This window comes from Tympanuchus pallidicinctus, unplaced genomic scaffold (genome assembly GCF_026119805.1).
Source record: "Tympanuchus pallidicinctus isolate F22 unplaced genomic scaffold, pur_lepc_1.0 scaffold18, whole genome shotgun sequence".
NCBI lineage: Eukaryota > Metazoa > Chordata > Aves > Galliformes > Phasianidae > Tympanuchus > Tympanuchus pallidicinctus.
Genome location: NW_026294699.1, coordinates 2,114,225 through 2,141,857, shown reverse-complemented (window position 1 = coordinate 2,141,857; position 27,633 = coordinate 2,114,225). Strand labels below are relative to the sequence as shown.

General features: G+C 54.8%; 2 protein-coding genes across 8 annotated transcripts in view; both read left to right on the top strand.

Moving 5' to 3' along the window:
- The window catches only part of WDR90 (WD repeat domain 90), a 29,161-nt gene extending 13,835 nt beyond the window's left edge, over nt 1-15,326 (top strand). For all 3 annotated transcript variants that reach the window (XM_052679982.1, XM_052679981.1, XM_052679983.1), the window contains 21 exons: nt 336-497; nt 1,075-1,203; nt 1,507-1,640; nt 1,718-1,755; nt 2,197-2,316; nt 2,720-2,896; nt 3,739-3,839; nt 4,751-4,853; nt 5,327-5,448; nt 5,811-5,970; nt 7,496-7,686; nt 7,958-8,126; nt 8,493-8,604; nt 9,115-9,286; nt 9,850-9,972; nt 10,171-10,351; nt 10,780-10,910; nt 11,809-11,952; nt 13,145-13,264; nt 13,850-13,934; nt 15,006-15,326. In XM_052679982.1, coding sequence (XP_052535942.1) covers nt 336-497; nt 1,075-1,203; nt 1,507-1,640; nt 1,718-1,755; nt 2,197-2,316; nt 2,720-2,896; nt 3,739-3,839; nt 4,751-4,853; nt 5,327-5,448; nt 5,811-5,970; nt 7,496-7,686; nt 7,958-8,126; nt 8,493-8,604; nt 9,115-9,286; nt 9,850-9,972; nt 10,171-10,351; nt 10,780-10,910; nt 11,809-11,952; nt 13,145-13,264; nt 13,850-13,934; nt 15,006-15,163 — 2,832 coding nt within the window. In that variant the 3' untranslated portion in view covers nt 15,164-15,326. The remainder of the gene's footprint in view (nt 1-335; nt 498-1,074; nt 1,204-1,506; nt 1,641-1,717; nt 1,756-2,196; nt 2,317-2,719; nt 2,897-3,738; nt 3,840-4,750; nt 4,854-5,326; nt 5,449-5,810; nt 5,971-7,495; nt 7,687-7,957; nt 8,127-8,492; nt 8,605-9,114; nt 9,287-9,849; nt 9,973-10,170; nt 10,352-10,779; nt 10,911-11,808; nt 11,953-13,144; nt 13,265-13,849; nt 13,935-15,005) is intronic.
- Nucleotides 15,327-15,400: 74 nt separating this feature from the next.
- On the top strand, nt 15,401-27,576 carry RHOT2 (ras homolog family member T2). Of its 5 annotated transcripts, none has more exons than XR_008205969.1 (19): nt 15,401-15,520; nt 15,718-15,776; nt 16,619-16,700; nt 16,825-16,868; nt 18,465-18,518; nt 18,844-18,896; nt 19,434-19,542; nt 19,976-20,077; nt 20,525-20,623; nt 20,755-20,863; nt 21,133-21,253; nt 22,062-22,146; nt 23,110-23,255; nt 23,359-23,459; nt 23,531-23,661; nt 24,068-24,148; nt 24,363-24,485; nt 24,715-25,194; nt 26,132-26,240. XR_008205969.1 is itself a non-coding variant. In XM_052680016.1 (19 exons), exons 1-19 carry the CDS (start codon nt 15,484-15,486, stop codon nt 26,247-26,249), a joined length of 1,857 nt encoding a protein of 618 aa, XP_052535976.1. In that variant the 5' UTR covers nt 15,401-15,483; the 3' UTR covers nt 26,250-27,576. The 5 variants fall into 5 exon arrangements, 4 of the variants coding, with proteins under 4 accessions (XP_052535976.1, XP_052535978.1, XP_052535975.1 ...); XM_052680016.1 differs by having other exon boundaries at nt 24,715-24,917; nt 26,132-27,576; XM_052680018.1 differs by lacking the exon at nt 26,132-26,240 and having other exon boundaries at nt 24,715-24,917; nt 25,171-26,125.
- The last annotated feature ends 57 nt before the right edge of the window (nt 27,577-27,633 follow it).

Below are 27,633 nucleotides of genomic sequence, written 5' to 3'. Positions count from 1 at the left end.
AGAGCATTGGAGAGGGCCTCCCCAGCGCAGCAGGTGCTTACAGCTTAGTTTTCCACTCTGTGAGCTGGAAACAGCCAAGTCAAGGCTGCTGCTGCTTCTCAGCTTCGCTCTCCTCTAGAAAAATCATTTGAAGAGCAGCAGTAGGCAGTGGGGATGTTGCTGTTGCCCTGCAGCACTCTGTGGGATGTCCAGCTGGAGCACGAGAGGGGGTGTGGGGAACACTGTAGCCTTGTGTTAGGTGAGCCACCAGAGCAGCCCCAATGCCTGCCCAGCAGCTGTTCCTGAGCCTCCCCCAGTGCTTGCTCCAGGATATTCAGCAGCTTCTTGTTTCACAGCTGCTGAGGGTGGACATCAGCATCCTTGATGTGAACAGTACGACCTTGGACTCTGCAGTGAGAATCTGCTTTGCTCCTGTGTCGCAAGGAGAGCTCCTGGTGTCCACTTCTTCCAACAAAATCCTTGTGCTTGATGCAAAAACAGGACGGCTGGTGCGAGAGGTAGGGCACGAAGAAATTCATGTCTGAGGGATCACCTCGTGTGGGGTTTGGGCACTCAGGAGGCTGTGTGAGAGAAGAGCTCATCCTGAGGGCTTCCAAGTAAAACACGAGAGGTTAGCATGTAGCTGTCACAGTGTGGTCTTGGTTAGGGTGAGCCTGAGCTTGTCCTTGTTTTCTGTGCTACCACACTGCTCTCCTCTCGCTGAAGCATAAGGACATGAAGCTGTATTATTACACTGCAGTGGGCTGGTGACAGGGGGGCAATGAAGTTAACTTATCTCACAGATGGGCTAATGAAATACACAAGTGACCCACTTATATTTTGAAATCTGGCTGCGTCGTAGTGAATCTGTCCAGACCACGGTGTGTTCAGTCATCTTCACGCCCTTGGAGAAACAGAAGGACTGGGGAGCAAGTGCAGACCTTTCTCAGGGCATCTCTTGTCTGCTGCTCTAAACTTCACCAAAAGCATTCCCCTCATCTTCATCCCACTGACCTGTTATTTCCTGTTGACGAAGAAGTGTGTAACTGGTTGATAGTGAGAGTTAATGCTGCTGGTGCTGTGCCCTGTCCTCAGGTGTCCCCCGTGCACAAGTTGTCCTGCTCTTCCTTGGCACTGAGTAAGGATGCCAGGTACCTGCTCACTGCTGGCGACAAGGTTATCAAAGTGTGGGACTACCAGATGCGCTTCAGCATCAACTTCCAGGTACTGCATCTGGGGAGGGAAGGAGGCTGCTGTTCCCCTGATCCATCAGATAAAGCATTTCTGAATCCCTGGAGAAGAAAGTGGCAGATGTGTGGCTTGGGCCAGCGTGTTTGAGGTGACCCCTGGGTTTGAGCACTGCGTGCTGCTGCTGTCTGTGTGATGATCCTCTGCTGAGGAGTGCAGACAGAAGCATCCTTCCCCGAGGATGAATGGAGGATGGATGGATGCTTGCAGGGAGCCACTGTGTGGCAGCCACAGTCTTTGACAGAGTGATGATGGGATTCATGACACTTTCTCTCCCAGGTGTACATTGGCCACTCAGAGCCTGTGTGCCAGGTGGCCTTCACCCCAGACCAGCGGCACGTCGTCAGTGTTGGAGATGCCATCTTCCTCTGGGATTTCCTAGCTGTACCTGCACAGGGGTCTCCTCCAGCCCTGTAAGTGCCATGTTAGCTCTGTGCTTCCCCTTCCTCCAGCTCCTCTCTGTGTAACACTGCTCTTGTTGCCTTCGTAGGACTCGTTCCTCTGAGTCCCCTCTGCTGCTGGCAGCAGGTAAGTTTGCTTGCTGCTCTGAGCTGCTCTGGTCAGCAGCTCTCCCACAGCTGCTTTTCCTGGCAGTGGATAGGGGTTGGGGAAATGGATTTTGCTCCTTTCCAAGAAGGATAGTCAAGTAGTAGGGGGTAACTGGCTAATTAGTCCCGTTGGCAGTCTCCACTTAACTAGCACATCTCAGTAAAAGTCTGCCAAGGAGGGGGTGTTCTGAGCAGAGTGGATCTGGGTTTCTTGATAGGTAGCTCAGCCTTTGCCTTTTGTCTTTCCCTGCCCCTGGCCTCCTCCCTCTATCTTTTCTGTCTTCTTGCTCCCTGTCCTCGCTGTCCCCACTCTGTGTGTCCCCCTTAAATGGTGGAGCAGGAGCTCCACCATTGGTTGCCCTGGGAAGAGAAGAGGGTTTAAGGGACTGTGGAAGTTACACAAAGTGTTTCATTTTCACAGAAAAGAGCTCTGAGAAGCTAAAGGATGTGTCTGATGTACCTCGGCAGACAATTCCTCTTCCACTGTTGTCCTCACCACCATGTCTGGATGTCAGCCCTGTCCACACAGCAGGATGTCAAAGTAAGAGGAATTGCTTGCAGGAAAAGGGGGAGTTGATCTCATTTTGGGAAAAGCTCCTTGCCTAGTTCTCCAGCATCCTCAGAGCTGACTCTGCTGCTCATCCCCTCCCTGCAGACTGACAGAGCAGTCTGCACTTTCCTTCTAACGTGGACAAAGCTGGCCAGAGGTGTGGGAGTTCAGTGCTGCTGTAACTCCAAACGCTGAGCTGCTGGCACAGCTCCTGTGAATGCAGTGGCAAACACCCTGTTGGATGTACCCAGCAGGAAATGCCTGCTTTGCCCTCCACTCTAACAGATGGGTTGTGACACCGAGCAGAACCACTACCAGAAATCAGTGGGTCGGTCAGGCGTGAAGCAGTCCTGGAAGACACAGTCGGTTCTGTCCTGCTATTCTTTCTCTTCAGGTATTTTCTCAGAGTCAGACAGAGAGGAGGAGGCCTGTCTGCCTGGCAGAGCAGTGGAGAATGGAGACAAAGACGCCTCAGTCTTTGTGGCAGAGGCGGCCAGGAGCGAGGATCTTATTGTTGTGAGACCCAAAGTGAGGCCAGAGAGCTGCAGGCCTGCTGCACCATCAGCACATGGTAACTTGGGACCATCTCCACCTATCCCAGATCTTGGCTGCTTGGGGCACAGCATGTATCCTGCATGGCAGCTTGGTCTGTCCCTGAAAAGCAAAGAAAGATCACTGTAAATGCAGCACAGGCAGTCCCACAACAGCTCTCCAGTGGTGTGCTGAGATGTGAAAGAAGGGGCAGCAGTGTGCTCCTCGGGTGCCTTCCTTGTCTCAGGTGTGATGGGGAGGGATTCTCATGCTGGCCCCCAGGTCTGCTTGTTTGCCTGGCTCTTTCCCTGCTGCTGCTTCTAGGCGTGCCAGAAGCCCCTCTTCAGCTTCTTGGAGCCCATATCATCTCTAAGTGGCAAGTTCTATTAAAGCTGAAATTAAAGCTCCCTATGCCTCTATTAATAGAGGCACAGCCTCAAAGCTCCAGCTGTGTATGGCGAGCTGCCAGAAGCACGCAGCTGCCAGCGCTCAGCCCCAGGCAGGATTTGCTGGAAAGCTTCAACATAAAACCATGCCTCTGCTGCTCTGCTTAGAGACCTCTTTCTGGCTGCGTGACTTCTGCTTTGCAGCGATGTGTGCATCGTGGATGTCTGTAGGCTGTTTGGAGCGTGGCTGAGTGGGGTGATGGAAGGGATGGTGTTCTTCCTTTGCTCCTGGAAAGCTGGTGCTTTTCCTACAGCCCCTCACACCGTCGTGCAGAAGCACGTGTGGCTCTGCAGTCGAGTTTCTCCTCTCCCATGTGTTAGTGTGTATGCACACACACATCATCAGAGCAGACAAGCCAAAAGATAGCTGTTGATCCCAGACCATTCCCATGGGCAGCAGCATCACATAGGCACTGTTTTCTTCTTTGTACGGCAGAACCCAGAAAGGAGACCAGCAGTCCCCAGTCTCAATGCTGCGTCCGCCCGGATTCCTACCGGCATTTCACTCCTCACTTTAAGGCCTCTGTGCTCCCCCAGGTGAGAACTGTGCTGGTTGCTGGGCCGGGGGAGGATGAGGCTTTTGGGGGCTGGGCAAGGTGGCTTTTCAGAGTCGTTACTGATTTTTGTTCTTTGGTGAAATGCACCCCCGGGTCTGATGTCCAAACAGAAACTCTTAACGTTAGTCCACCTCTCTCCTCTGCATGCAGCTCTTTCCAGACTAGCAAAAAGTGAGTCGCTCTCAATTCTGTTTTCTGTTCAGCAAATCTGCATAAATTTTGATTCAAAGGCAATGGAAATGGCATGTGCTATTGAAAGTGAAAGACAAGCGAGCAGTGGCGTGATTCATCACACTCATATTTGCAAGCAGATGCATTGGCAAAGCAGGCTGGGGAAGGCAATCCATCGGGGGTAGCGAAGGTAGTTAAGGCACAGCTCTTGCTCTGTTAATAAACAGAGTGATAATAAAACAGAAACTTAACTCAGCCTTTCCCTAAGCTCTGCTGCTCACGGTGGGTGGGAGAACAGCTACGTTCATCTCGCATCCTTAGTTCCCTCCTCTGCCCCCCACCTGGTGGTGCTTTTTCCCTCACTGGTTCCTCTTCAAAGTACATCAGCAGCTCAAAAACCCACCGAACTCCTGCCCAGCAGGATTAGCAGCTGCTCATCAGATGGGGAACTGCTGCCAGCCTGTTTTGTGCCCTGTCTGAAAGCATCTGTTTCTGGCTGTGTCGGTGCAGTTTCTCTTTCATATGTATGCGTGCACATTCTTACCGATCCATTGATGGGCTGAATGTGAATTGTGTGAGCACTGGCATGAATTTGGGTGTTGTGTGTGTGAGTTTGATGCTTGTGCTTGCATGCATGCTTTTCTTATGTGTGTCCTGAATGCACCTGATCAAACTGTCCTCTGAGATCTTACTGTAAGCCTGCGTCTATTTTTCTTGCAGAGTTTTTTATCTCCTCCAGCTGGCAATGAAGTCCTGAAGCTGAAAGCAGTAATTGGCTACAATGGAAATGGCAGAGGGAACATGGTGTGGGACCCGGACACAGGTATGTTGGGCACCCTCCCCAGGGCTGGGAGCTGTGTGAGCTGTCAGTGTGCACACACTGAGCTGAGGTCTGTTATTCCAGCTGTTGGGTTGGGATCTTTAGCAGGTGGTTCTTTGTGCTGACAAAGCCCAGTAACACTTCTTTGCTGCTGGTGAAAGCGGACAGGGACAGCTTCAGGCTCTGGTAGTCAGATGGATAGAGGAGGGTGAGAGCTGCCAGAGAATCCATCTCAACTCCTTTCTCCAAGCTGAAGCAATGCCCAGCATCTTTGCTTTACTTAGGTTATGGGAGGTGAGATTTGCCCTGCTCCACACTCAGCCTGTAGGAAGGATGCTGCAGAGGCTACGTAGAAGAGTCAGCTTTTACAAATTGCTTAAACAAAAATAATTTCCCTGGTCTGTGATGTGAGTTGCAGTGGGTGCTGTATGTGGAGCCTTTACAGGAAAACATCCCATCTGCTCATTCTCTGCTAGGTTTCTTCGCCTACACCTGTGGCTGCATCATCGTGGTTGAAGACCTGCACTCAGGGTCACAGAATCACTGGCTTGCTCATGCAGAGGAGATCTCTACACTTGCTGTCAGCCACGATGCCCAGGTAGGAGAGGCTTCTGCTCGCCCAGGGCTGTTTGATCTGCATCACTTCAGGCTAGAGGAATATCACTGATTAAAATCCCATTTGTCTCATCTTCCTTCTGCATGGAGACCTGGGGTTGTGGGAATAAAACCAAGGGGTTTTGAGCCTAGTTATTCTTTGTGCTGGCTTGGTGTGACGGCAGAGGCTGTTCCCTCCCTCTGGGTGATGCCACCATTCCCTGCTCCTGTCAGGTGATGGTTTTCTTGCAGAATTTCCCACATGCCAGCTGCATGACTTTAGTGGGGGTCTAACAGTTGCCAACACTAATGAAATGTTCTCTAATTACTTACCAAGGTCTCTATGACAACATATCATTCTGTTAGGCTCTGGCTTCTGCCTCGGGAAAGAGAGATGGAGACTCTCATTGTCAGATCTGCATCTGGAACACTCAGGATGGGATTTGTACAGCAAGTCTCTTCCACCACAAGACACAAGTCCAAGCCATGGCATACTCTCAGGATGACAGGTTCCTTGCTACCATTGGTGAGTACCCCTGTAACTGCTGGGTGTGGGTGCAGGAGTAGACATGGAATGGGCATCTGAGGGAGGAAGTTGCTGTAAGTGGATGAAAGCTGTGAGCTGCAAACCAAGCTCACGGTTCTGACCAGCAGCTGCTGCTGGGTGGCTTTGGCACTGGAACTTCATTTCCCTGTGAAACTATCAGGGAGCCTAATAAACAGCACAGTGGATCATGCAGCTTGTAATCTCAGGTCCCCCTGGCAGTGACTGTGAGCCTGGGGATGCTCTGCAAGTGAGCAGCTGTCAGCATTTTGTGGGGGAAAATGTGCCCTGTGTTTACAAGACACGGGTGCTGGGATTGCTCTCATGGCCCTGCAGGCTCGTTTTTCTTGAAGTTACAGCTTTTTTTCCGGCTGACTAGTCCTGGTTAAGGCCATGTAAATAGTTTGCAGTTACTATATATAGTATCCAAAGGGAAATGCCTTCTCCTGGCCTTCTTATTGTTGCTTAGCTGGAACTGCACAGAAGTATCCAGGCCTCACACTGTGAGCCTCCTGCCGGGCAGCGATGCCAGCACAAGATGGACACTCAAGCTGTCTGTTTTGTTTAGGCAGGGGACGTTTAAAGGACAGATACACAATTAGTAAGTTCTAGTTTTGCAAGAGAGAGGACCTGTGGAGCAGGCAACACGTTCGCTTTGAGCTGGTGAGTCTGCCCTTGGAAAAAAAAGCAAGCCTTGCTCAAGGGAGAGAGCTCTGTGCTCTCTGCAGAGCAGCGTGGGAGAGGAGCCCTCCTTCTCCAGCTCTTTTCTGGGCTGCGGAGAAGGAAAAAGCTGAAAGTCTGCCCTGATTTGTGGAGCCTGGGAAAGGCTGATGCAGTGCCTGCTGTGCAGGCTGAGGGCTGGGGGTGCTTACCATGCCATGGCTGCTGCCTCCTGCTGCCTGCCAGCCGTGGTGGCTTCCATTAAGGTCAGTTGCCATCTCTGCATCGCTCTCAGCAATGGCACCCTCTGTTTCTCAGTTCAAAACTCTTAGTCCTGAGCTCATAGTGTCGCTGGAGGGCTTGTGTTGGGCGTGTGCTGAGGTGTGCTAAGGATGCAGAAATAGCAGAAAGCCTGCTCTGTGTGCTGCAATCCCTACCAGGCCAGCATTGGCTGAGTCAGACATTGGCTGCAGACAGTGCTGTAGGTCCAGATGTGCTACAACCTCCAACACAAAATGTTGGGCCAGCTCTACTCATCCTCAGCTCGGATGCCAACCTATTACATCACGGAGCCTTCGCTGCCACAGAAGCACTTCTTGGCTTTTGCTGAGTATGCATGCAAAGAGATGTGCCTCTGCCTGAGACAACAGTGGCATGACATGAGATTGTGACGTGTTGGCTGATGGCCATCGTAAGGAAACACTCGGGCTGCAGAATTAGAATAATTGAATCATTTGAGTTGGAAGGGACCTTTAAAGGTCATCTAGTCCAACTCCTCTGCTGTAGGGACGCCTACAGCTCCATCAGGTTGGTTCCCTCCTTCTACTGTCTTTCATGTTCTACCTAGGGGACTACAATGATCAAACCATTGCTCTGTGGAGTACCTACACTTATGAACTCCTGTCATCGACTCGTACCTCCGAGCCAGTCCATGACATGGCTTTTAGTCCTTTTTCTCACAGAGAAATGGCCTGCGTGGGGAAGGGAGCACTTACGTTTTGGCTGCTGGAGCAGCACGGGGCTGACATCAATCTCAAGGTAAAATCTCACTTTTATCATCTATTGAAATTTATGTTCTGTATTTCTGACGTCTTTTCCAAGCCTTAGTGAGAGAGATGGAGGCTCTGCCCCCACAGTTCTGCGAGAGCTGATGATCTCTCTTAGTGAGAGTGTGATGTTGGCCCTGAGTGGCTTTCAGTTGTATCTGATGCGCAAGCTGAATGCATTGAAGGTGGGAGGAGGTGGTTTGCTTCCCTTTTAGCTAAGCAGCACGTTCCCTTTGACCTTTCTGCTTCGTGTGCCTTGGCAGGTTCATAGGGCCCCTGCACCTGAAGTGTTAGGGCCGGTGGAGCTGACATCCCTCTGCTATGGGGCTGACACCCTTCTTTACAGTGGGACCAACTCAGGCCAGGTCTGCGTGTGGGACACGGAGACCAACAGCTGCTTCATGATGTGGGAGGCTGATGAGGGCGAGATCGGTGGGTGCAAATATGGTGCTAAAGGACGTGGGGTAGTGGGCAAGTATTGGTGGTAGGTGGACAGTTGGACAGGGTGATCTTGGGGGTCTTTTCCAACCCTGGTGATTCTATGATTCTAAGTGCCACCAATGTTAGGCTGTAAGCAGCACTGAGCTTGCCTGCCTCTCGTTTCAGCTGTGCCTGGAAAAATGGATTTTCCCTATTGGGTGGCAGTTGATCTGTGAGCCGGGTGTCAAAGCTGGGTGGGTCGGGGGGCTACTTCTGGGCTGTGAGAACAGCAGGTGTGCTGCCCGGTGAGTTGGTGGCTGAGAGCAGTGGGGTTTATTCATGGGGGGGTGGCCACGGGTGCTTCCATTTGCCTCCCAGGTGTGCTGGTGTGCCGCTGCAACAGGCTGGTGAGCGGCAGCAACGCGAAGCGCATCCGCCTGTGGGCAGTGGGGGCCACGCAGGAGCTGAGGCCGAAGGGGCCCAAGGCCAGGTAGGTGAGCTCCAGCATCTGCCCTGCTTGCACCCACCTCGTGCTGTGCTCCTCAGGTGCTCTTCCCCTCATCTGGGGGCTGTCTGAAAGGTGGCTTTTCACAGATGCGTGAGCTCTGCCCACAGCCGTGCTGCTGCTCTTCATCCTTACCTTCCCTCCATCCCTTCACTCTTGACTCTTCCTGCACGGTCGTTTTTATTGGATTTTTGCTAACAGTTCAATCTTCTTGGTATTGGAAATGGGTGGAGTTTAAGTCAGTGGCTTGTAGAAGATCCTTTAAAAGAATGAAAATATTACCTTTGTTTCCTCTTTATGCTACTGCATCCCCTGTTTTGCTTCTCTCCTATCAGCAATGGTCTCTGTGCAGCACCAGGCACTGGTGCCCCACATTCAGGTGCCCCACACTGAACAACTGCTTTCTAAATACTGTGCATACTAGAAAATTGCACTTAAAGGAGGCAGTGTCTTCCAATAGTTGAGTGTTCCCTCTCGGATCTTCCCTTCCTCCAGACCTAGCTCAGTTCTGCTAGAACATGAGATCACCCTGGATGGGACGATAGTCAGCATGGCTTTCGATGACTCTTTAGAAATGGGGATTGTGGGCACCACAGCAGGAACACTGTGGTACATCAACTGGAAGGAGAGCACGAGCATCCGGCTCATCAGCGGCCACAAAAGCAAGGTTTGAGGGGCAGGGATGGTTGTGCTTTGCTACGTGGAGCAGTGGGTGTTCTGCATCATGCTTGTGCCCAAGGGGTTGTGCTCCAGGCATTCGCATGCTCAGCTGCTTCAGCCTCAGGTGTTTCTCAGCCTCAGCCTGTGAGTAGCTGTGGGTCTTTCTGTCGGAGTGGAAAATGCAGCTGGCTGAGTCACTGAGGTTTAATTGTGGAGTGCTGCAATGTGTGGAAGCAGCCTGGTTGCTGAACACCCGTAATGGAGAATTTTCTTTGCCTAAAACACGAAGATCTAAACAAGAAGATCTCAAGTGGTGGAAGATCTTTTACCTAGATTTATGTTGTGTAGTGCCTGGTTTAGCTTTGTGGTTAGGTTTAATGATTTCCATTGCAAGCCTGGCTGTGAGTCCCAGATTTCTTCTAAGCACAAAAATTAAACAACTCTCCTTCCTTTACATATGGGGCTTCACGTTTGGAGGAGTCCTGGGGAGCGGGAGGGGAAGAGGGGCTGATGTGCTGCAGGCTGTGTTATTTGTAGGGCTCCTGTTCCCCATCTCCGTCCTTGCTGCAGGTGACCGAGGTGTCCTTCAGTCCTGATGAGACTCTCTGTGCCACGTGTGGGGAAGATGGCAGCGTGAGGGTTTGGTCCCTCAGCAGAATGGAGCTGGTGGTACAGTTTCAAGTGCTGAACCAGGTAATCCTTTGTGGCACTTCAGTCTTTTTGTCTGGGTAGAGGATGCAGTCTAACTGCTTTGGACTGCAAGGACTGCTGTGTCCTCACAGATCAACCTGAAGCTGAAGAAATACTTGCAGGTGGAGCCTTTAGTGCATTTGCTGTGCCCAGTCCTGCTGTCTGCACTGTCATCATCTCTCTTCCCTGGTTCCTTTGCAGAGTTGCCAGTGCCTGGCCTGGAAGCCTCACCCCAACGTTGCATGGGAAGCTGAGAGTCAGCATGTGGTGGCAGGATACAGTGATGGCACCATCCGTGTCTTCAGTATTTCCAGGACAGAGATGGAGCTGAAAATGCACCCCCATGCCACCGCACTGACAGCAATTGCCTACTCCACAGATGGTGAGATTGCTTGTTGTAACAGCAGGGATGTTGCCTGGGGAGCACAGCTCGCTTTTATCAGGGTTACCCAAGCACAGGTCTTGCCTCCAAAAACTTGCACAAAAAGCTGGGCCCAGGGAGAGCTCGTACCAATGGACTTTGGCAGACCTGTCAGTGGAGCACATGGTAAATGGGTTTTGGCAGATATATTGGCAGTGATACAAGCAAGTAGTTTGGATGCAGCAAATATTCCTTTTTGTCTTCCTGTTTACAAGCTGCTTTGGCTCTTGTTTGGATGTGATTTAGCGTGCGTCCCTGAAACATCTGATCTTACCCAGCTCTTCGTTCAGATGTTCCCAATCTTTCAGGTGTTTTGGGACTCTGCTGTCCCATGACATCAGACTCTTCTATAAGAATTTATACCGTTCTCTTCTCTCCTTTGACCACAGGAGAAATGATCTTATCAGGGGGCAAGGATGGAATCGTGGCTGTCAGCAGCCCTCGCACCGGAATGACCATCCGCATCCTTGCTGACCACAAAGGCTCTGCTATCACCGTCCTGCAGTGCATCAGGAAGCAGGTAAGACCTGCCTCTGTGTCCCAGCACCGTGTGGGAGTGAGGTCCCTGCGCTGTGGGAGGGAGCAGCAGCCTGGCTGGGTCAGTTGTCCCGCTCTGCTTTTTAGGCCCAGCACCTCCAGTAACTTCTGTTGGCTTTTTTTTTTTTTTTCAGGGATAGCTTCAGTGGAGAAAAGCCACTGCATTGCTCTCAGGTTGCCTGAGAGGGTGGGCAGACACTCTGTGCAGGCACTATGGGCCCTCCAAGAGCAGCATCCCTTGAGGGCAGCCTGGGCTGGGCCATGCCCCCACTAACAGCCTTGATGCGATTTCCCCACTCCACTCCTTAGCAGCCTGGCTCTGTGTGTGCATCTGGCTCTTTGTGGGGTTGCTCTGTGAAGCCAGAAGGCTTGTTAGTCCAACAGTGGAGTGTTTTTAGCGTCTTTTGTATTTCCCTCCATAGAGGGTCTCTTTGTCCTCTTTGTGACTTCCTGAGATGACAATAACGTTGCCTAAGGTCTCTGACTTGAAAATCTGCAGAAGGCTGCAAAGCTGTTTTTCCTGGTGGCTGTGGAGTGAGGAGGTCTTCCTCTGCTTTAGGTGTATCTGCAGTCTCCTAGGAGATGCTCAGATCAGGTGTCCAAGGGAAGAGATGTGTGTCATTCTGGCCAGGCACTCACTCCTCTTCTGCCGGGGCTTTCAGCCCAGAGCTTGCTGCTGGCTCTGCAATCACTGCTTCCTTGTCCTATTTTATTGTGATAAATGACTTTAAGCACTGCTCAGAAGAGAGAATCCAGGAGATTAATCCTGGCATTAATCCCTTGTATTCCCATGAAGTCATGCCCTCTGCTAGTTCTTGCTAACAGCTTTCTTTAAAGCTTCTGCACTGCAAGAGCCGTGATGTTGCTTTTGTCTTCTGTAGTACCATGACTTTGGGGTGCAAGGAGCTGAGCTGTGGCTGGCTACCAGCTCAGACCGCCGGGTCAGCGTTTGGGCCTCCGACTGGCTGAAGGATAAGTGTGAGCTCCTCGACTGGCTTAGCTTCCCTGCTCCTGCCAGCCCCGAGGTGAGTGTTCTGCCCCCCCACTCACGTCCCTGTCTTGGCACCATGCAGCCCCAGTCCCTTCAGCACGCTCTCCCTGGCTGTAGATGGGATGCTGAAGCATCCTAACTCCATCCAAAGTCACGTGAAACCATCCTGTCAGCTCAGTCCAGTGTGTTTACGTGTGTTGTTTCAGTCACCCAGCAGGGGAGGGATGCCTCGAGGCTTTGAGAAGGATGGGTGCAAACAGTGAGTCCGCTTAGCAAGGTGATTTTCATGGGTTCTGCTGCTCGTGGGATGTCTTACTCGTGCACCTTTGAGGTGTTGACAGGCAGTGTGAGCTGCGTATGGTGCTGCTTAACCACTGGGAAGCACTGATTTTGTGAGCAAGAAGAGAAAAAACTGCATTCACACAGCTGATACTCCTGTGCTGTGTGAAACTGAGCACAGCCAGGAGCCAGCACAGGCAGTGTGCAGATGAGAGACCTAACGATGAGCCTCCTGCTGATTGACACTGCCAATGAGCGTGAATATCCTGAACCAGGAGCCCAGTGACTGTGAACAGAGCCAAATACTCCTGCTCCAGCCCTGAGTCTCCGTTACTCTGCAGAGCTGGCTGCAGACCAGTCAAAGTCAGGGATCTGAGCAGAATGATGTTGCTAGAAAACAGAGGGGTTCTGTATGGGACAGGATATTGGCCCCTTGTGTACCTGACGTTGGCATGCAAGAGGAAGGTGGGCTTTTCTGATCCTCACCTGCTGCCCCCAGGCCCACGCACACTGCAGGCTGTTACAGGTCTCCCCATGGTGAATTTGGGAAGGACTGATCTTGCATCCCATACTAATGATGTATATCTTTTGGGCTCTATTTGCTTTGTGTTGAAACTAATCCATTAATCCAGCCCAACCTTCAAGCCCACGCAGGAATAATGTCATGGTGGAAATTCTGCCTGTTGGACTCTCGTGTGTCCTGCTTCCATGACAGTAAACAACGAGCTTCAGGTTCCCATGGCAGTGTGTGTTTGCTCCTTGTTTCTTTACAGTGAGCAGGGCTGAGATGGCAGTGAGGGAGAAAACAGCCTTTTTGTATCATATGAATTTTCTGGTGCTTATACACCTACAGCCCAATGGCTGGTAACTGCTCCGTGCTCCCTGCCGTGTTGTGTTGGGCTGGAAAAGCTAGCCTCAGTTTGGTTCCTTTTGGTTTCCCCTGCCAGGGTCATGGCAGCCTGCCACCCAGCCTGGCTGCGTTCTGCCCTTGGGAGCATGGAACCTTGGTCTATGTTGGCTTTGGGATGCAGAAGGAAGCCCTGTTTTACAGCCTGCGCAAGAAACAGGTATCTGTACCCTCCCTGTGCATCGTGCCCAGGCAGCATGTGCTCCATTGCATGGCTTTGTTGAACGAGATGGTGGGGAGGCAGTGCTCCCCATCTCCCTCGAAGGGCCTGCAACATAAGGCAGGGGCTTGCAGATGAGCCCCTCTTTCTGCAGGGGGAGAGCTGGACTCCATCTTGACCCAAATGACAGCTCCCACTGCAGTATCCACTCCTGCTAATAGGAGCTGCAAGTAATACAAGCTTTAGGTTTTGAAATTGGTTCAGCAAGCAGCTGGGCAGTGTGGCAGCTTTTCACTCAGAAACTCCAGCTCTGGCCCCAGGCCCCTGGGCAGGCTGCCAGTCACTGATGCTTCTTCTGCAGGGGAAGGTGTTTGCTTTTGGGAGCGCTAACAGTCTCTAAATTGTCAGGTCACCTCTTGAAGGGGGGTGCCTTTGGCAGGTTTTTGAGCCTGGAGAGAGGTTGTGCATCTGTCAGCCTCCCCACGGAGGAGGAGCCCTTTACCCTCCTGAAGGTGTCACTTAGGCAGCTGTTTTGCTGCCTGCTCAGTTCTGAGATGTTGCTGTGCTTCTCTTGCTGGAGCACAGGTCGTTGAGAAGATCTCCTTGCCATACTTTGCCACGTCCCTGAGCCTGTGTCCTGCAGCACGCTTCATGGCTGTCGGCTTCAGCGGTGAGTACCAGCCAGTGCTGTGGGCTCTGCTCGTCCCCCCAGGTGTGTCATCCCAGGAACAACAGCCCTGGGAGTGAAGTAATCTGCCCTGCTTCAGGGCAGGGTAGTGTGTCAGGCAGGGAAAAAACATAGAAGTGGTAAGGTTGGAAAAGAACACTCAGATCATCTACTCCAACTGCCCACTTCCCTCAGTGCCACATCCCCAGGGTTCTGGAACACCTCCATCACTGAGCAGCAGTGCCACTGTAGCATTGCTCTTTCTGAGCAGAAATGTTTCCTAACATTCAGAATGGCCGGGGTTGGAAAAGACCTCAAGGATCACGAATCTCCAAACCTCCCTGCCACACGCAGGGCCACCAACCAGCCCAGGCTGCCCAGGGCCCCATCCAACCTGGCCTTGAACACCTCCAGGGATGGACGGGGCATCACAGCCTCTCTGGGCAGCTGTTCCAGCACCTCACCACTCTCACAGCAAAGAACTTCCCCTGACATCCAACCTCAGTCTGCCCTCCCTCAGCTTCAAACCATTTCCCCTTGTCCTGCTGTTATCCACCCTTTTCAGCAGTTGACTCCCCTCCTGGCTGTAGGCTCCCTTTAGGTACTGCAGGCTGCACTGAGGTCACCCCCAGTCTTCTTTGCTCCAGGCTGAACAAGCCCAGCTCCCTCAGCCTGTCTTTGCAGTGGAGGTGCTGCAGCCCCTGATCATCTCTGTGGCTCCCCTGCACCCTCTCCAACAGCTCCCTGTCCTGTTTGGCCTGGGGGCTCCAGCCCTGGACGCAGTGCTGCAGATGGGGCCTCACAAGAGCAGAGCAGAGAGGGACGCTCACCTCCCTGTCCCTGCTGCCCACCCCTCTGCTGATGCAGCCCACGATCCCGTTTGCTTTCCCAGCTGTCATCACACACTGCTGCCTCACGTTCGGCTTTTCAGCCATCAGGACCCCCAGCTCCTTCTCTGCAGGGGGCTGCTGGCTTCCTTTCAGGAGCTGTAGAGGAGCAGTAATGTCTCTTGAGTCTTCTCCAGATGAACCGCCCCCCACCCTCAGGCTCTGACCCCAGCGTGTCTCCCCACAGAGCGGCTCCTCCGGCTGCAGCGCTGCCCTGCCGGCCTCCCCCAGGACTACGCTGCTCACGACGACGCCGTCCACCTCTGTCGCTTCGCTCCCGCCGGCCGCCGCTTGCTGACGGCCTCGCACAGCGCGGTTCTCGTCTGGGAGCTGCTGGGCGCCTGAGGCGGGGTGGCCTCGTTGCGGGCCGGGCTGCGGCTGTACGCCAGGCCTCGGCTCAGCCCCCCAGCTAGGCCGCAGGCCCTGCGGCGGGTCGTGGGACGCTCCGGGGCTGCTGTGCTGTGCTGTGCTGTTTATTTATGACGCGATTTGTTGCTCTATTTTTTTGGGGGGGGTAATAAAAAAAGACGAAAAGCGAGGGTCATACCTCCGACCGGCTGGGGGCGCTGTGCTGGCAGCGCCGCTCTATCCCCCACCACTGGCTGGTTGCCACCGGAAGCGGCACTGGCGGCGGCGGCGACCCCGGGAGCGGCGGCGGTGCCGCCATGAAGCGGGACGTGCGGATCCTGCTGCTGGGGGAGGGTAAGGGCGGACAGCGGGGCCGGGGGGGGGAGGAGCGGCCGGGCCGCTGCGGTCCCCGCGGTGCTGAGGCCGATGGCAGCGGTTTCTCGCCGCTGTGCGGGCCTCCCTTGGGCCCTATGGCGTCGGGCCGGGAACGGCCGCTGAGGCCGGGTGTGTGCGGCTCCGTGCGGCGCCAATGTTTCCCCTTTCTTTCCTAGCCCAGGTGGGGAAGACGTCCCTGATCATGGCTCTGGTGGGAGAGGAGTTCCCCGAGGAGGTGAGCGCGGAGCTGCAGGGCGGCGCTGGCACCGCTGTGTCCGGCTGCGGCCCCAGGCGTTTGGAGGCGGAGCGGTGCTTTCTCCGTGCCCCCACCCATGCGGCTTCTCCGTTTGAGTGCTGTTCCTCTGGGGCCTCGTTCCCTGCTGCTCCCTCGGGGGCTTTGCAGCCTCATCGCAGTACCGCGACAGAGCCCATGGAAGGGGCCGGGCCACGCCTGCCTTCCTGCGTGGCTGGAGCAGGGCCTGGCACTCTGAGCAGGGCTGTCACTGTGGTCTCCAGCCTGCCTACACGTGCCCCTCCGGGCCTCTGGCTGTGTGGCTTGCCGTCCCATCCCAGCTTGGATGCAGAAGGGGCACTGTACTGCTCCACCAGTAGTCTGCCTGCAGGCAGATAGTGCTCACTGGGAAGCATAAGCTTGCAGGGGAACAACTGGGTACCAGCACCTTTCTGTGTTTCACAGCAAAGCCCAGGCAATCAGCTTAGCCTGTCTCCAGCTGCCAGGAGGTCAGGCTGGAGCTAGGGGAGCACTTGAGGGCTTAGTGGGGGGGTGGCAGCTCTGATTTTTTTTTTTTTAAATGCTGCTTCCATGACGGGACACAGGGCTGCGTCTCCAGGCAGTGCTCAGGGCTGGGAGGCCGTCAGATTTCATTGTGTGAGGAGCAGGCAATAGCACACATCAGCCTGCTGCAGCTCTCAGCAGGCAGGGAAGCAATCTGCGGGCAGGAGTCACCCTTCCTGGGCAGCAGCTACATTGAGATCTGAGTGCCTCATCTCCCATCCTCACCATTGCTTGGTCTGACTGGCTGCTTCATGCAGCAGAACACAGTGCCTGCTTTGTAGGTGCCACCTCGTGCAGAAGAGATCACGATCCCGGCTGATGTCACACCTGAGAAGGTCCCCACTCACATTGTAGACTACTCAGGTGAGACTGTCTTGATCCCTGCTGGCCTCCCTTCTCCTTGCATACCTGCAGCAAGCAGGAAGGGTGCTGCCCCTACCGCAGCAGCCATTGACAGTGGGTGGTGACAGTTCTTCTCCCTTTCCAGAGACAGAGCAGACTGAGGATGAGCTACAAGAGGAGATTGCTAAGGTGAGCGGGGCTGGATGGGGCATCGCAGGGCAGAAGGCTGCACTGCCATGAGCCTGCCCATGACATGTGACTGCTCTCTCTTTCCATTAACCACCCAGAGATGTGCAGGCAGTTGGTTATCTGCAGATTAACGCTAGCAGTTTGTTTAGCACTTTGTTTAATCCTTCTCTGTGTTGTAAGCTGTTACAGGGCTTGTCCTCGCCTTCTGGAGAGCCACCAGAAGGTGAGCGGGGGGGGGGGGGCAGCTCCCTCCTGACCAGTAGGTAGAGGAGGCTGCTGAGCACGTGGTGTGCTTCCAGTCCTGGGACGTTCCCAGGAGGTGGAGGGGAGCAGCAGTTGTTGATGAGACCCTCTGTTCCCTGCTTGAGGTCCCTATGGCTGTCTGATAAAGCAGTGACACAGAGGTGGTGTTTTGGGAGATGGAGCCCTGGGGCATATTGGCCAGGGAGGAGAAAGAATCCATCCAACTGGCCCTGCTGCTTTCCTTCACTTTGGGATTAATTTTGGCTCCTTCAAGAGGAGAGTGTCTTGATAGTATGTAACAAAGCCCTCTCCCCCCCCAGTTTTGCATCTCACAGCAAAACTTCTGCATTGTTCCACCTTGGCATCTAACAGCTGAGGAGGTGGGCCATGGGCACTGGGCTCCTGCTCCCTCTGCCCAGAGAGGAGGAATGTCCTGAGATGCTTAAAACGGCTCCAGAAAATCCTGCCTAAACCCTTGTGCATCCCTGGGATTAGCACTAAACTCTCCCCTGAAAGGGCCAGTGATCCCTTCTGTCTGCTTGAAAGAAAGCGTCAGTGTCAGTGCTGTCTGTGCAGGGCTGGGAGGGGGAGGTCAGCAGCTGCCAAACCACCGTGAGTGTGGAAGTGGGGGAGTTGAGGGGTCAAGTGCAGGGAGGGGAAGGAGTGGTTCCCATGCACAGCCAAATGGAGAAGGGGACCCTGGCTGCCTGGCACAGGGCTGGCACCCCAAGAGCATCACTTGGGAGAGCATGGCGTGGTGGTGGCTGTGCTGGTGGCTGTGGGATGAGGCCTGAAGCAGAGAGAAGTGAGGCTGTGCTCCCGGCATCCCACTGCAGAGCTGGGGTTGGGCAGCAGCGAGGCATTGTGGTCAAAGGGCTCCTCTGCCTTTGCCCTGCCTTTAGGCTTGGGCTGAGCAGCTCTGTGTGCTGCCACCACCCTGCCTGGTTTGGTATGGCTGCTGTGTGGCTGGCATGGCCACACGTGTGCCCTTCCTCTTCTATGGAGGCCTTACATGCAGGGAGGAGCAGGGGTGGGAGCTGCCGTGTGCTTTCTGCCAATGTGGGGAAGGAAAACATCTATGCTGTGCCAAGAGCTGAGAAGGGAGATTCTGCATGCTGGCACAAAACAGCTGAGGTTATAGCTGATGTTGTCCAGTTCCCAGCAAGCCTGCAGGCAGCATGTGTGTTGTGTTCTTGTGGGTACTGCTCATGCATTCTAAACCACAGCTGCTGGGTTTTAGTGCATGCGCAGTGGCAGCATTTGGGGCTGGAGCTGCCTAAGCTTGGAAGGCTTCCCTGCCATTATGAGAGCACCAGGACTTTTGCTCACTCCTTTTCTGCTTCTCTCTTGCAGGCCAATGTGGTCTGTGTGGTGTATGATGTCACCAAGGAAGCCACGATTGAGAAGGTAACGTGTCCCCTTTGGGAGCCTTGAAGTGCCCCCAGCCCTCCAGAGCTTTTGGGGTTTGGGACTCCTGCAAGCAGAGACAGGCTGAGCACAGCCTGGGCTTGCTCCCACGCTGGCAATTGTCCGTCTGTGCTGGAGGCAACAGGCCTGTCACATCTTTCTGCTGGCATACAGCATCCCTGGGTGTGCTCTGCCTGCTGGTGCGGGGGAATGCTGGGGAGCAGATGGCTGCAGGGCCCTGCTGACAGCCACGCTGTGTGCACTGGGAGCTGCCTCTCCCTCCCCAGTCTGCTCTCACAGGTCCTTCTCTGTGCTTGCCTTGCAGATTCGCACAAAATGGATCCCCATGGTGAACGGGAGAGCTGAAAAGGGTGCCAGGTACTGCGGGCAGAACTGGGAGATTGCAGGGCCCTCACTGCCTTTGTTGCGTGTGGAGGTTGCTCAGATTGAGCCAGCTGTGCAACCGGTGGTTAGACCACTTGCAGCAGAAGAATGTGGGGGCTTTTCTCCCTTGTGGGTCTAGCTGAGTCAGAGGGTCACAGGAGAAGGCTTTCCCCCTCCCCCCCACCTTGGTGTCTCACTGGCAAGGCAAGAAGAGGGAGGCTGCTAAGGGAGGATGGCAGCACAGAAGCCATAGGCTGCATGTGGGTCGCTTAGACAGAAGGCTGCTGCGTTGGATTAAAAGCTCCTGAACATATTGCTGCTGGGTGAAAGCTTAAGCAGGATCAGGCAGTCTGTTTCTCCAGATGGATGCTCCCAGCCGTAGGAAGCAGGAAAGCTGTTCTGGACCTTGCAGAGGAAGGCAGGGAGGCTCCCTGGCCGGCTGTGCAGCAACGTGTGCAGCTGGAGCCCAGCTGAGGCTGGCGGGGGGGTGGCTCCACTCGTGCTCTCTGACTCACCATCTTTCTCCCTCAGGATCCCCATTATTTTAGTTGGAAACAAGTCTGACCTGCAGATGGGGAGCTCCATGGAAGTCATCCTGCCCATCATGAACCAGTTCTCGGAGATTGAGACCTGTGTGGAGGTGAGGGACCTGAGTGTTTATGAAAAGCCTCTGTGAGGGTAGGAGCACGTGACTCTTGGCCAGGGGAGCCTTCATGTTTTGGGGGATCTGCCCCACTAGTGTTGCTCTGCAGAATGACCTCAGTCTGAGCCTCAAGGGCCTGTGCTTTATGCTTTCTGTGCTTTGCTTTCCACACATAGAGTGGGTTTTGGTGTCTGCCCTGTCTAGCTGTAAACAGTGCTGGAACTGCACGCAGCCCATGTAGGCTCTGAGGCACAGCAGAGCCTGAGTGTGTGCAGGAGGATTCCACTTTGTTTTCTTCCTGATGCTGGACAGAGATTGCTCTGTGCTTTCATGCATTATTTCGTGGCTTGGAGAGCTCCTGTCAACCTCCTCCCCACTGTCACAAGCCCTTTGCCCACTCATAGCATTGTGTCTTCCTTTGAACCCACAGTGCTCTGCCAAGAACCTCAAGAACATCTCTGAGCTCTTTTACTACGCCCAGAAAGCTGTGCTGCATCCCACTGCACCCCTGTATGACCCGGAAGAGAAGCAGGTAGGAATCTGCTCACAGCTCCTGGAGGTGTCTCTGCCCATCACACCTGTGGGGTCACAGAGTTCCAGACTGGTGCTGTGCCTTTTACCCCTGGGAAGGATGTGGAGAATTTGTGCCAAAGTAGCAAGAAGGGGAAAGCAGTTACCCCTGGGGGGAGCCAACAGAGGAGGAAAGAGCTCTCCCTGTTAAGTGCAGCCAGATGAGAGTACACTGACCAGAGATACCTGCAGGAGCCCTCGTGCTCCAGACTGTGTGGTGGGAGGAGTCCAAGGGAAACCTTCCCTGTGGGCCGTCATGCTTCTGACCTCCAGCTTCAGCATGGCTGTGGTGCTGGCCTACCTGAGCCACGCTCCCATTGCAGGAGGGGCTTTGGGGTTTGGGAGGCAGAGGAAAGAGCCACACCAAATGCAGTGCCCTGGTTTTGTTACTATGGTTGGTCCCTTGCAGCTGAGACCTGCGTGTTCACGAGCGCTGACCCGGATTTTCAACCTCTCAGACCAAGATAATAACCAGATCCTCAGCGATGATGAACTCAACTACTTTCAGGTAGGGTTGGCTGTGGAGCTGCAGTATCTCCTGGTCCTCCTTGGGTCCTTCTATCTCACCAGCAGGTGAGATGGAGGGTTTCTGCTGTCCATGTGCTGGCTCACAATGACCTTCTGTCTCTTGGGAGGTAGAAGTCCTGCTTTGGAAACCCTCTGGCTCCCCAGGCCTTGGAGGATGTGAAGATGGTTGTGTGGAAGAACACCACGGACGGAGTGCAGGACAACGGCCTGACGTTAAATGGTAACAGCAAGGGACTGTCTGCTCCTTCACTGCCAGGAGTGGATGGATCCACCTCCTTCAGCATATTGCAGAGGGGCCCTGTCACCAGGCTGAGCCTCCTGGATCTCAATCCAGGCCTAATGAAGCAAACTTGAGCCAGCTATGGCTATGTGAAGCTTTCTGTCCAAGCGTGGTTTTTCGGGTGAACGCGTACTCCTGAGACAAAGATCCCTGAGGCTGAATCCCAGTCTGGCCCCTGTTGTCTGAGCTGCTTGATCTCTCCCCCACAGGCTTCCTCTTCCTCAACACGCTCTTCATCCAGAGGGGCCGCCATGAGACCACATGGACTATCCTTCGCCGCTTTGGCTACGATGACGAGCTGGAGCTGACAGATGATTACCTGTACCCACAGTGCGTATCCTGGTGTGGAGTGGGGCTGGCAGGGTGTGACAACCCTGTGGTGTACAACTCAGTACCCTGACATCTGCTGCATTGCTTGGCTGAGGTTGAATCTGCACCCTGAGCTTACGGCCGTGTTCACGTTCCTCACCTTTCCCTATGGTCACGAGCTGGGAACAGGGGGTTGGCAATAATGTGAAGGCCTTGAAGTTGTTAACTGTGCTGTTGGCTGTGACGTAGGTGGGCAAAGAACAGAGCGATGAAGGCTTGTCCCTGACTTGCCTTGACATCAACAAGGGACTTTTGAAGGCTGTTCTGGTCTCTGCCTGAGCCGAGCTGTCAGGAGCCGTGAGCAGTCAGCATAGCCTTCCTGGCTGATTCTGTAGCTGCTGTCTCTTCTCTGCTCCCTGCCACCCTGGAGGTGGTGATCTGGCAGTAATGAAAGGCTTTGGCTGTGAGCTGCCTCATCTTCTCCCCAGAGAGCAGGCAATGGTGGAAGACAGCAGGGCCCGTGCTGATGGAAAGCACCGTGTCTAGAGCTGTGCCCTTCTGCAGCCCTGAGTGTGAGGCTAAGCAAAGCTCCCAGTCTGGGAGGTGGTGCAGATGTATTGAGGGGAGCCTGCTCCACACGCTCAGCACCTTCTCCCTATAGCCAGGGAACAGCCAGGCCTAGGGACAGCCACTGGCCACGGGCAGGGAGGGACTGTGGAGCCCTGTGCTCTGGCTGAGACGTGGCTTTGCAGAGGACCTGCTGACACACTGCCCTTCGTTCAGGGAGCGAGGAGGTGCTGGAGCTGCTCACTTGGGTCTCTCCTGGCAGGTTCCGCCTGCCTCCTGGCTGCTCCACGGAGCTCAACCACCTGGGCTACCAGTTCCTGCAGCGGCTCTTCGAGAAGCATGACAAGGTGTGCAGGGCGCCGTGTAGCTTCTTGCTGAGGCTTGGGTGGTCGCAGTGAGCTGCAGGTACCTCACTGTGGCTGCACATCGGGGCCGTGGGACTGGGGTCACCACCCTTGACCAAAGAGCAGGTGGTAAAGTGTGGGCCTTTGGGATCTGAGCTGGTGTCAGCCGTGCAGTGTGACCGTCTGTGGCGCACAGGGTGATAGGGAAAGTGATCAGAGCTGCTGGCCTGCAGCCACAAACTGAGCAGAAGTGTCCACGCAGCTGGCAGCCCCGTGGAAGGGGTGCTGGGCTGCAGAGAGGGAATGAAAGCAACTAATTTGGCTCTTTGGAGAGTGAGGGAAGGGCCTGTCTTGGATGTGCATGCATCTGATCTAATTATTTACATGTTGGTATGCATCTGGGGTATGGTGGCTCCATGGGAGCTGCAGCACTGAGTCGAAACATGCCTCTGTGTGCCCAGATGCCAGCAGATCCTCTGTGGTGTGGCCCTATGGCATGCCTACCCTGAAGCTGCTGTGTTGGCGTGTGGTTGTCTGGAGGGCTTAGCGACTGCTTGCAGACCTCAGGCTGCTTTCCCTGCAGCACAGGCCTGCAGCGTGGCAGGACCAGCAGCTCAGGGCTGCAGGGTGCATGTGAACAGATCCTTCCCATTGGCAGAGCTGGTGGTGGCTCCAGTTTTAGTCACAGAACAGAATCCCCTCTGGCAGTGCCTGTTAGTTGTACAGTGATGAGTGTCCCTGGGGTTCAGGCTCTTTGTGCAGTCATGCAGCTGTGGCCTCGCTTGCAATTGATGTCTGCTATTGAAAGGATCCCTGTGTCATTCTGCAGCAGGAAATGAGTTGGCTTCAGTGTGCCAGAACCCCTAGAGAGGGGTCCCTGACAGCACTTGATGTGGCTGTAGAGAGCTGCTGTGTGCATGTAGTCTGTGTCCTTCCTCAGCTGCTGACTCCCACTTGTTTTGGCAGGACCAGGATGGAGCCCTCTCTCCTGCAGAGCTGCAGAACTTCTTCAGTGTCTTCCCCTGCATGCCCTGGGGCCCTGAGCTCTACAACACGGTATGCACCACTGATAAAGGCCTGCTTTCCCTGCATGGATTTCTCTGCCAGTGGACGTAAGCTCAGTCCCTCTCCCACGTTGTTAGTCCCGTCACGTAGTGCTTGCTGACCTTGTCAGCATCCCCCTGACCAGCTTCCCAATGCTCTCTGTCTCTCCAGCCTCGTAGCCTACCTGGATGTGCAGCACTGCCTGGAGTGCCTCGGCTACCTGGGCTACCCCATCCTGTCGGAGCAGGACTCCCAGACTCAGGCCCTCACAGGTACAGCAGTGCTCTCACCTCCTGACAGTTTGGTGTTCCTCCTCGCACTCACCCGCCCTTACTTTTGCCAGTGACCAGGGAGAAGAGGATTGACCTGGAGAAAGGCCAGACCCAGAGAAACGTCTTCCTATGCAAGGTGCTGGGAGCCAGGGGCGCAGGCAAGTCTGCCTTCCTGCAGGCCTTCCTCGGCAGGAGCCTCGCGGTGAGTGGCTGCTCCCCTCTCTGGTGGAGCAGGAGGCAGAGCGTGAGGCTGCTGAGCAATCTGCTGTGTGCCAGCACCTTCCTGCCCTGGCCAGGGCCGGCGTCCCAGCGCAGGGCTTTGTACCACCCCTCTACGCTGTGGCTCTTGCCCCTTTATTTTGCGTAAGGCTGTGGGTCCCCTCCCTCTGCTTGTCCCAAGGATTCTGAGAGGCTGTTTCTTTCCTGATCTGACCAAGGAGATGCTGGTTTTTCCCTGCTCGTTGCTAACGGCCCTTGTCTCGTGGCAGACTCTGGCTGGCTTTCAAGGGCAGTGGCTGTTAGACCGCAGGGATCAGAGCAGCGTGAAGTGTTCTCCCTCCCCTAAGCACTCTCCCTGCTGTCTGAGACGGTGTTTTCATCCATGGCAGGTCCAGAGGGAGGACCCAGGAGAGCCATCTCTCTACACGATCAATACCGTGCAGGTCAACGGCCAGGAAAAGTACCTCATAGTAAGTGTGGGAGAGGGGAGCATTGCTGCTACGTCTGCCTGGCTGCAGGCAGCAGGGCTGGGCTGTGTCCACCCGTATCACACCATCAGAGCACCCCTGTGCTGTGCTGTGCCCGTGGCTGTGTTACACTGCATCATGTGTGTGTCGATGTGAGACTCGGCTCCGCCTCCTCACGGCAGTGCTGTGCCCCCTGTCCCTTCCTTTCCTGCTCCAGCTGCACGAGGTCAGTGCTGAGATGCAGTTCACAAAGGCGTCGGACGCAGCCTGCGACGTTGCCTGCTTGATCTATGACCTGAGTGACCCCAAATCCTTCAGTTACTGTGCCAGTATTTATAAGGTGAGTGCAGGCACCCTGGGAGGCATCGGCCTTTTGAGTGGCGGCCCTGCATTTCCCAGGAGGGTGCAGGAGCAGCCTTGCCCTGCCCACACCTCCGGGAAGCGCTGCTGCCTGCCCAGCCCTCCTGCCTTGGTCCCCTCTTGGCTGGGGAACCCTTGTGATTCCCTCCCTGGAGATGCATAGGGCAGTGGCCAGTTATTCACCCCTCACCTTCTTCCTCTGCCTGCAGCAACACTACATGGACAGCCAGATCCCCTGCGTTTTTGTGGCCTCCAAGGCAGACCTGCCAGAAGCAAGCCAGCAGCCCGGGCTGTCCCCAGCTGAGTTCTGCTACAAGCACTGCCTCCCACCACCATTCCTCTTCTCCTGCCACAGCCAGGGCCCGCCCAGCACTGCTGTCTACACCAAGCTGGCCACTGCTGCCACCTTCCCGTTAGTATCCGTGCCACGGAGGGGCTGTTGGCTGGGAGCTGAGGGCAGGAAGCTGCAGTTTCCCCACCCTGCAATCCGCGTGGTTTCTCCCGAGCTCTCGATATCATCTGCTTATGTGATTAATGGGAACAAAAGGGCCGCTTTTTTTTACCCGATATGAGAGGGCGAAGGGACTCAACTGTCTTCTGCCTCGTGCAGCCCTCTGGCAGATTTATTGGATAAGCTCTGATGGCAGGATCTTTGTTTTTTGAAGGCTGAGATAAAAAAGTGCTGAAAGGTGAGTAGCCAGCCTAGTGTGCCAGCGCCTGCAGGGAGGAGGAGGTGGCTGTTTTCTCCTGATCAGCAGCAGCAAAGAGATCAGAGGAGCAGGACCTCAGGATGCTTTGGGAAGGAGCTGCTCCTGAAGGGGGCTGGGCAGCACGGTGGGGGCTCTGCCCTTTCCAGGAGAGCATGTGGGTGCGTTGGAGAACAGGATGGGATTACCAGTGAGTGGTTTTCCCTTTAGCTTTTTCAATAAACAACTTTATTTTTAGAGCCAACGCTCTTTTTTTTTTTTTTTTTTTCTTCTTCTTTTTTTTTCTCTGCAGTATTAAAATTTAAATATTCTTTATATATCTTAGGGTATTTGGTATAAATAAATAACAGCGTAACGGAGGGCCGGGGATTGGCTCTTCTCCTCCCCATTTAGTGGAGAATGAATAATGGATACGTCTTTTCTCCTCGTCGAGGAGCTCAGTGATGCAGGGCAGCACGTGTTTAGGAAGGGAGTGTGCACGATCAGAGGGCACAGGGCCCTTCCTCCCTGTCCCCAGCTCAGTACCGTGGCTGCTGCTGATTTTCTCACCCCTGTGCCAGCATCGCTGCACCCGCTTCTGGGGCTCTCTTGCACTTGGAGCTGTAAAAGCAGCCTGACCTAGAAAGGAAGATGAGTACCTCCTTGCTGGTACTAATTATTTAGATGTTGGTGTGCTATTTCAGGGCTGTGGGAGGGTGAAGGCTGCCTCCCTTCCACCAGCCATCGTCGGGTTTGATGGTGATGCCGCGTGGCGGGCGCTCGGCGTGCGGGAGCCTCGCGGTGCTCAGTGCTGCACCAGCACCTTTGGATGGGGTTTGTCCCCTGGAGCTGAGCCGTGCCATCCTGAGAGCTGTCAGGCTCGTTTGGACACCTGTCTCCTTTCACATCGCTCACCCATCTTTTCTCTCTTCCCTTGCAGCCACCTGAATGCTGTGGAGCTGGGAGCTGCGTCCTTCTGGCTCCGGGTGGCCCTGGGGGCTGCAGTCACTGCCCTGGTGGGCTTCACGCTGTACCGCGTGCTGGCCAAGAACAAGTGAGAGCTGCTCTGCGCCCCATCCTTCCTGTGCCACCAGCTCCCTGTCCTGAACCGTGCCCCATGAGGGCCCGCTGCTCCCTGGTGGGAAATCCTCCTCCCCCAGCCTCAACTGCAGGATCAGAGAAGCCAGAGTTCCCAGCACCAGCAGGATCGATCCTTGGCACCAGCCAGCCTCGCCCCACTGGTCCCCGGGCACCTTGCCTGTGTGGCAGCTGGGGGGCTCCTCCCTGGAAGCCAAAGGGATCACTCCCTTCTTTTATTCTATTAATGATTTTTTAACGTTTGTTTTTATGTTCAAACACGAGCGTTTATCTGTCCATGGGCTGGGCACATCCCTGCTGCAGGGTGACGCTCCTGGAGCTGTGAGGGCCTCCAGCAGTGCCAGCACTGAGGCTGTCAGGATTTCTGCCTGCTGCAGCAGTGCTGGGCAGCTTCGGCCCCATAAGGCACACTCCCATCCCGAGTCCCTGTTTCCCAATACCACCCCATCTGGATTTTGGCCCATCTGCCCTCCTCTCCTACCTGCTCGTGTGTCCCTTCCCTCTCCCCCACAACCAGTATTCCCAGTGCCAGAGAGCACTACATGGGCTGAGGATGCCCTTGCCTGGCGGTGCCATCATGTCCTGCCGTTCCCTCTGCGGGTCCCTACCAGAGCAGGAGGCTCTGAGCATTGCACCTCCTGGTACAACTGGAAGCTGTTTTCCCTCCATGCCCACCTCCAGCCAGTTGGCATTTCAGCCGGCAGGAGTTTGGGGCTGCTCCTGTTCTCAGCATCTCAAAGAATGATACCAGCCTGTGCTGTCCCTGGGAGCTCCACACTCTACTGCCCCGGGCTCCCAACCCATTTCTGCTGTGCCAGGGGGTTTCTAGTGAAATAAGTGACACTAGCTCTTGGGCTGCACTCAGGGTAGGCTTATTTACAGGCAGCTCAGGGCAGCACTGAGGGACAGCCCACTGCTTCTGTGTCCCTTCATCTATTTCAACTTGTACTGTGGCCTGGGGCCAGCGAGGAGTTGGAGAAGCCACCATTTGTGGGTAGCATCCTGCCATGCTGTCCCCATCCCAGCAGTGGCACTGTCCCCAACACTGGCTCTGTCCAGAGCTGCTTTTGCCAGCCTGGGGTTCTCCACTGCTACCCACCCACAGGGCCATGTCCTTGGGCTTTTCATCCCTGTTCTGTCCTGCTGCCTGCCTGGAGTGTGTCTGTGGGGCAGAGCCCTGGAGCACAGGGATGTCCCTGCGCCCTGCGTTGCTCCAGGCCTGGCACAGCTGTGCTGTTTTAGTTTTGTTCTCTACAATGAAATAAATTTTTACTCACCTTCCGTTCACAGCCCGTGTCTCTGTGTTGTCCTTGGTCTGGTTGGGGTCCCCACAGCAGGGAGGAG

Bases quoted from the DNA above. Each gene is read 5' to 3' on its own strand.
- RHOT2 (XM_052680015.1), top strand. From the start codon at position 15,484: ATGAAGCGGGACGTGCGGATCCTGCTGCTGGGGGAGG. The intron at 21,254-22,061 runs GTGCGTATCCTG...CTCTCCTGGCAG, and splicing joins GATGATTACCTGTACCCACA to GTTCCGCCTGCCTCCTGGCT. The intron at 23,460-23,530 runs GTACAGCAGTGC...TACTTTTGCCAG, and splicing joins CCAGACTCAGGCCCTCACAG to TGACCAGGGAGAAGAGGATT.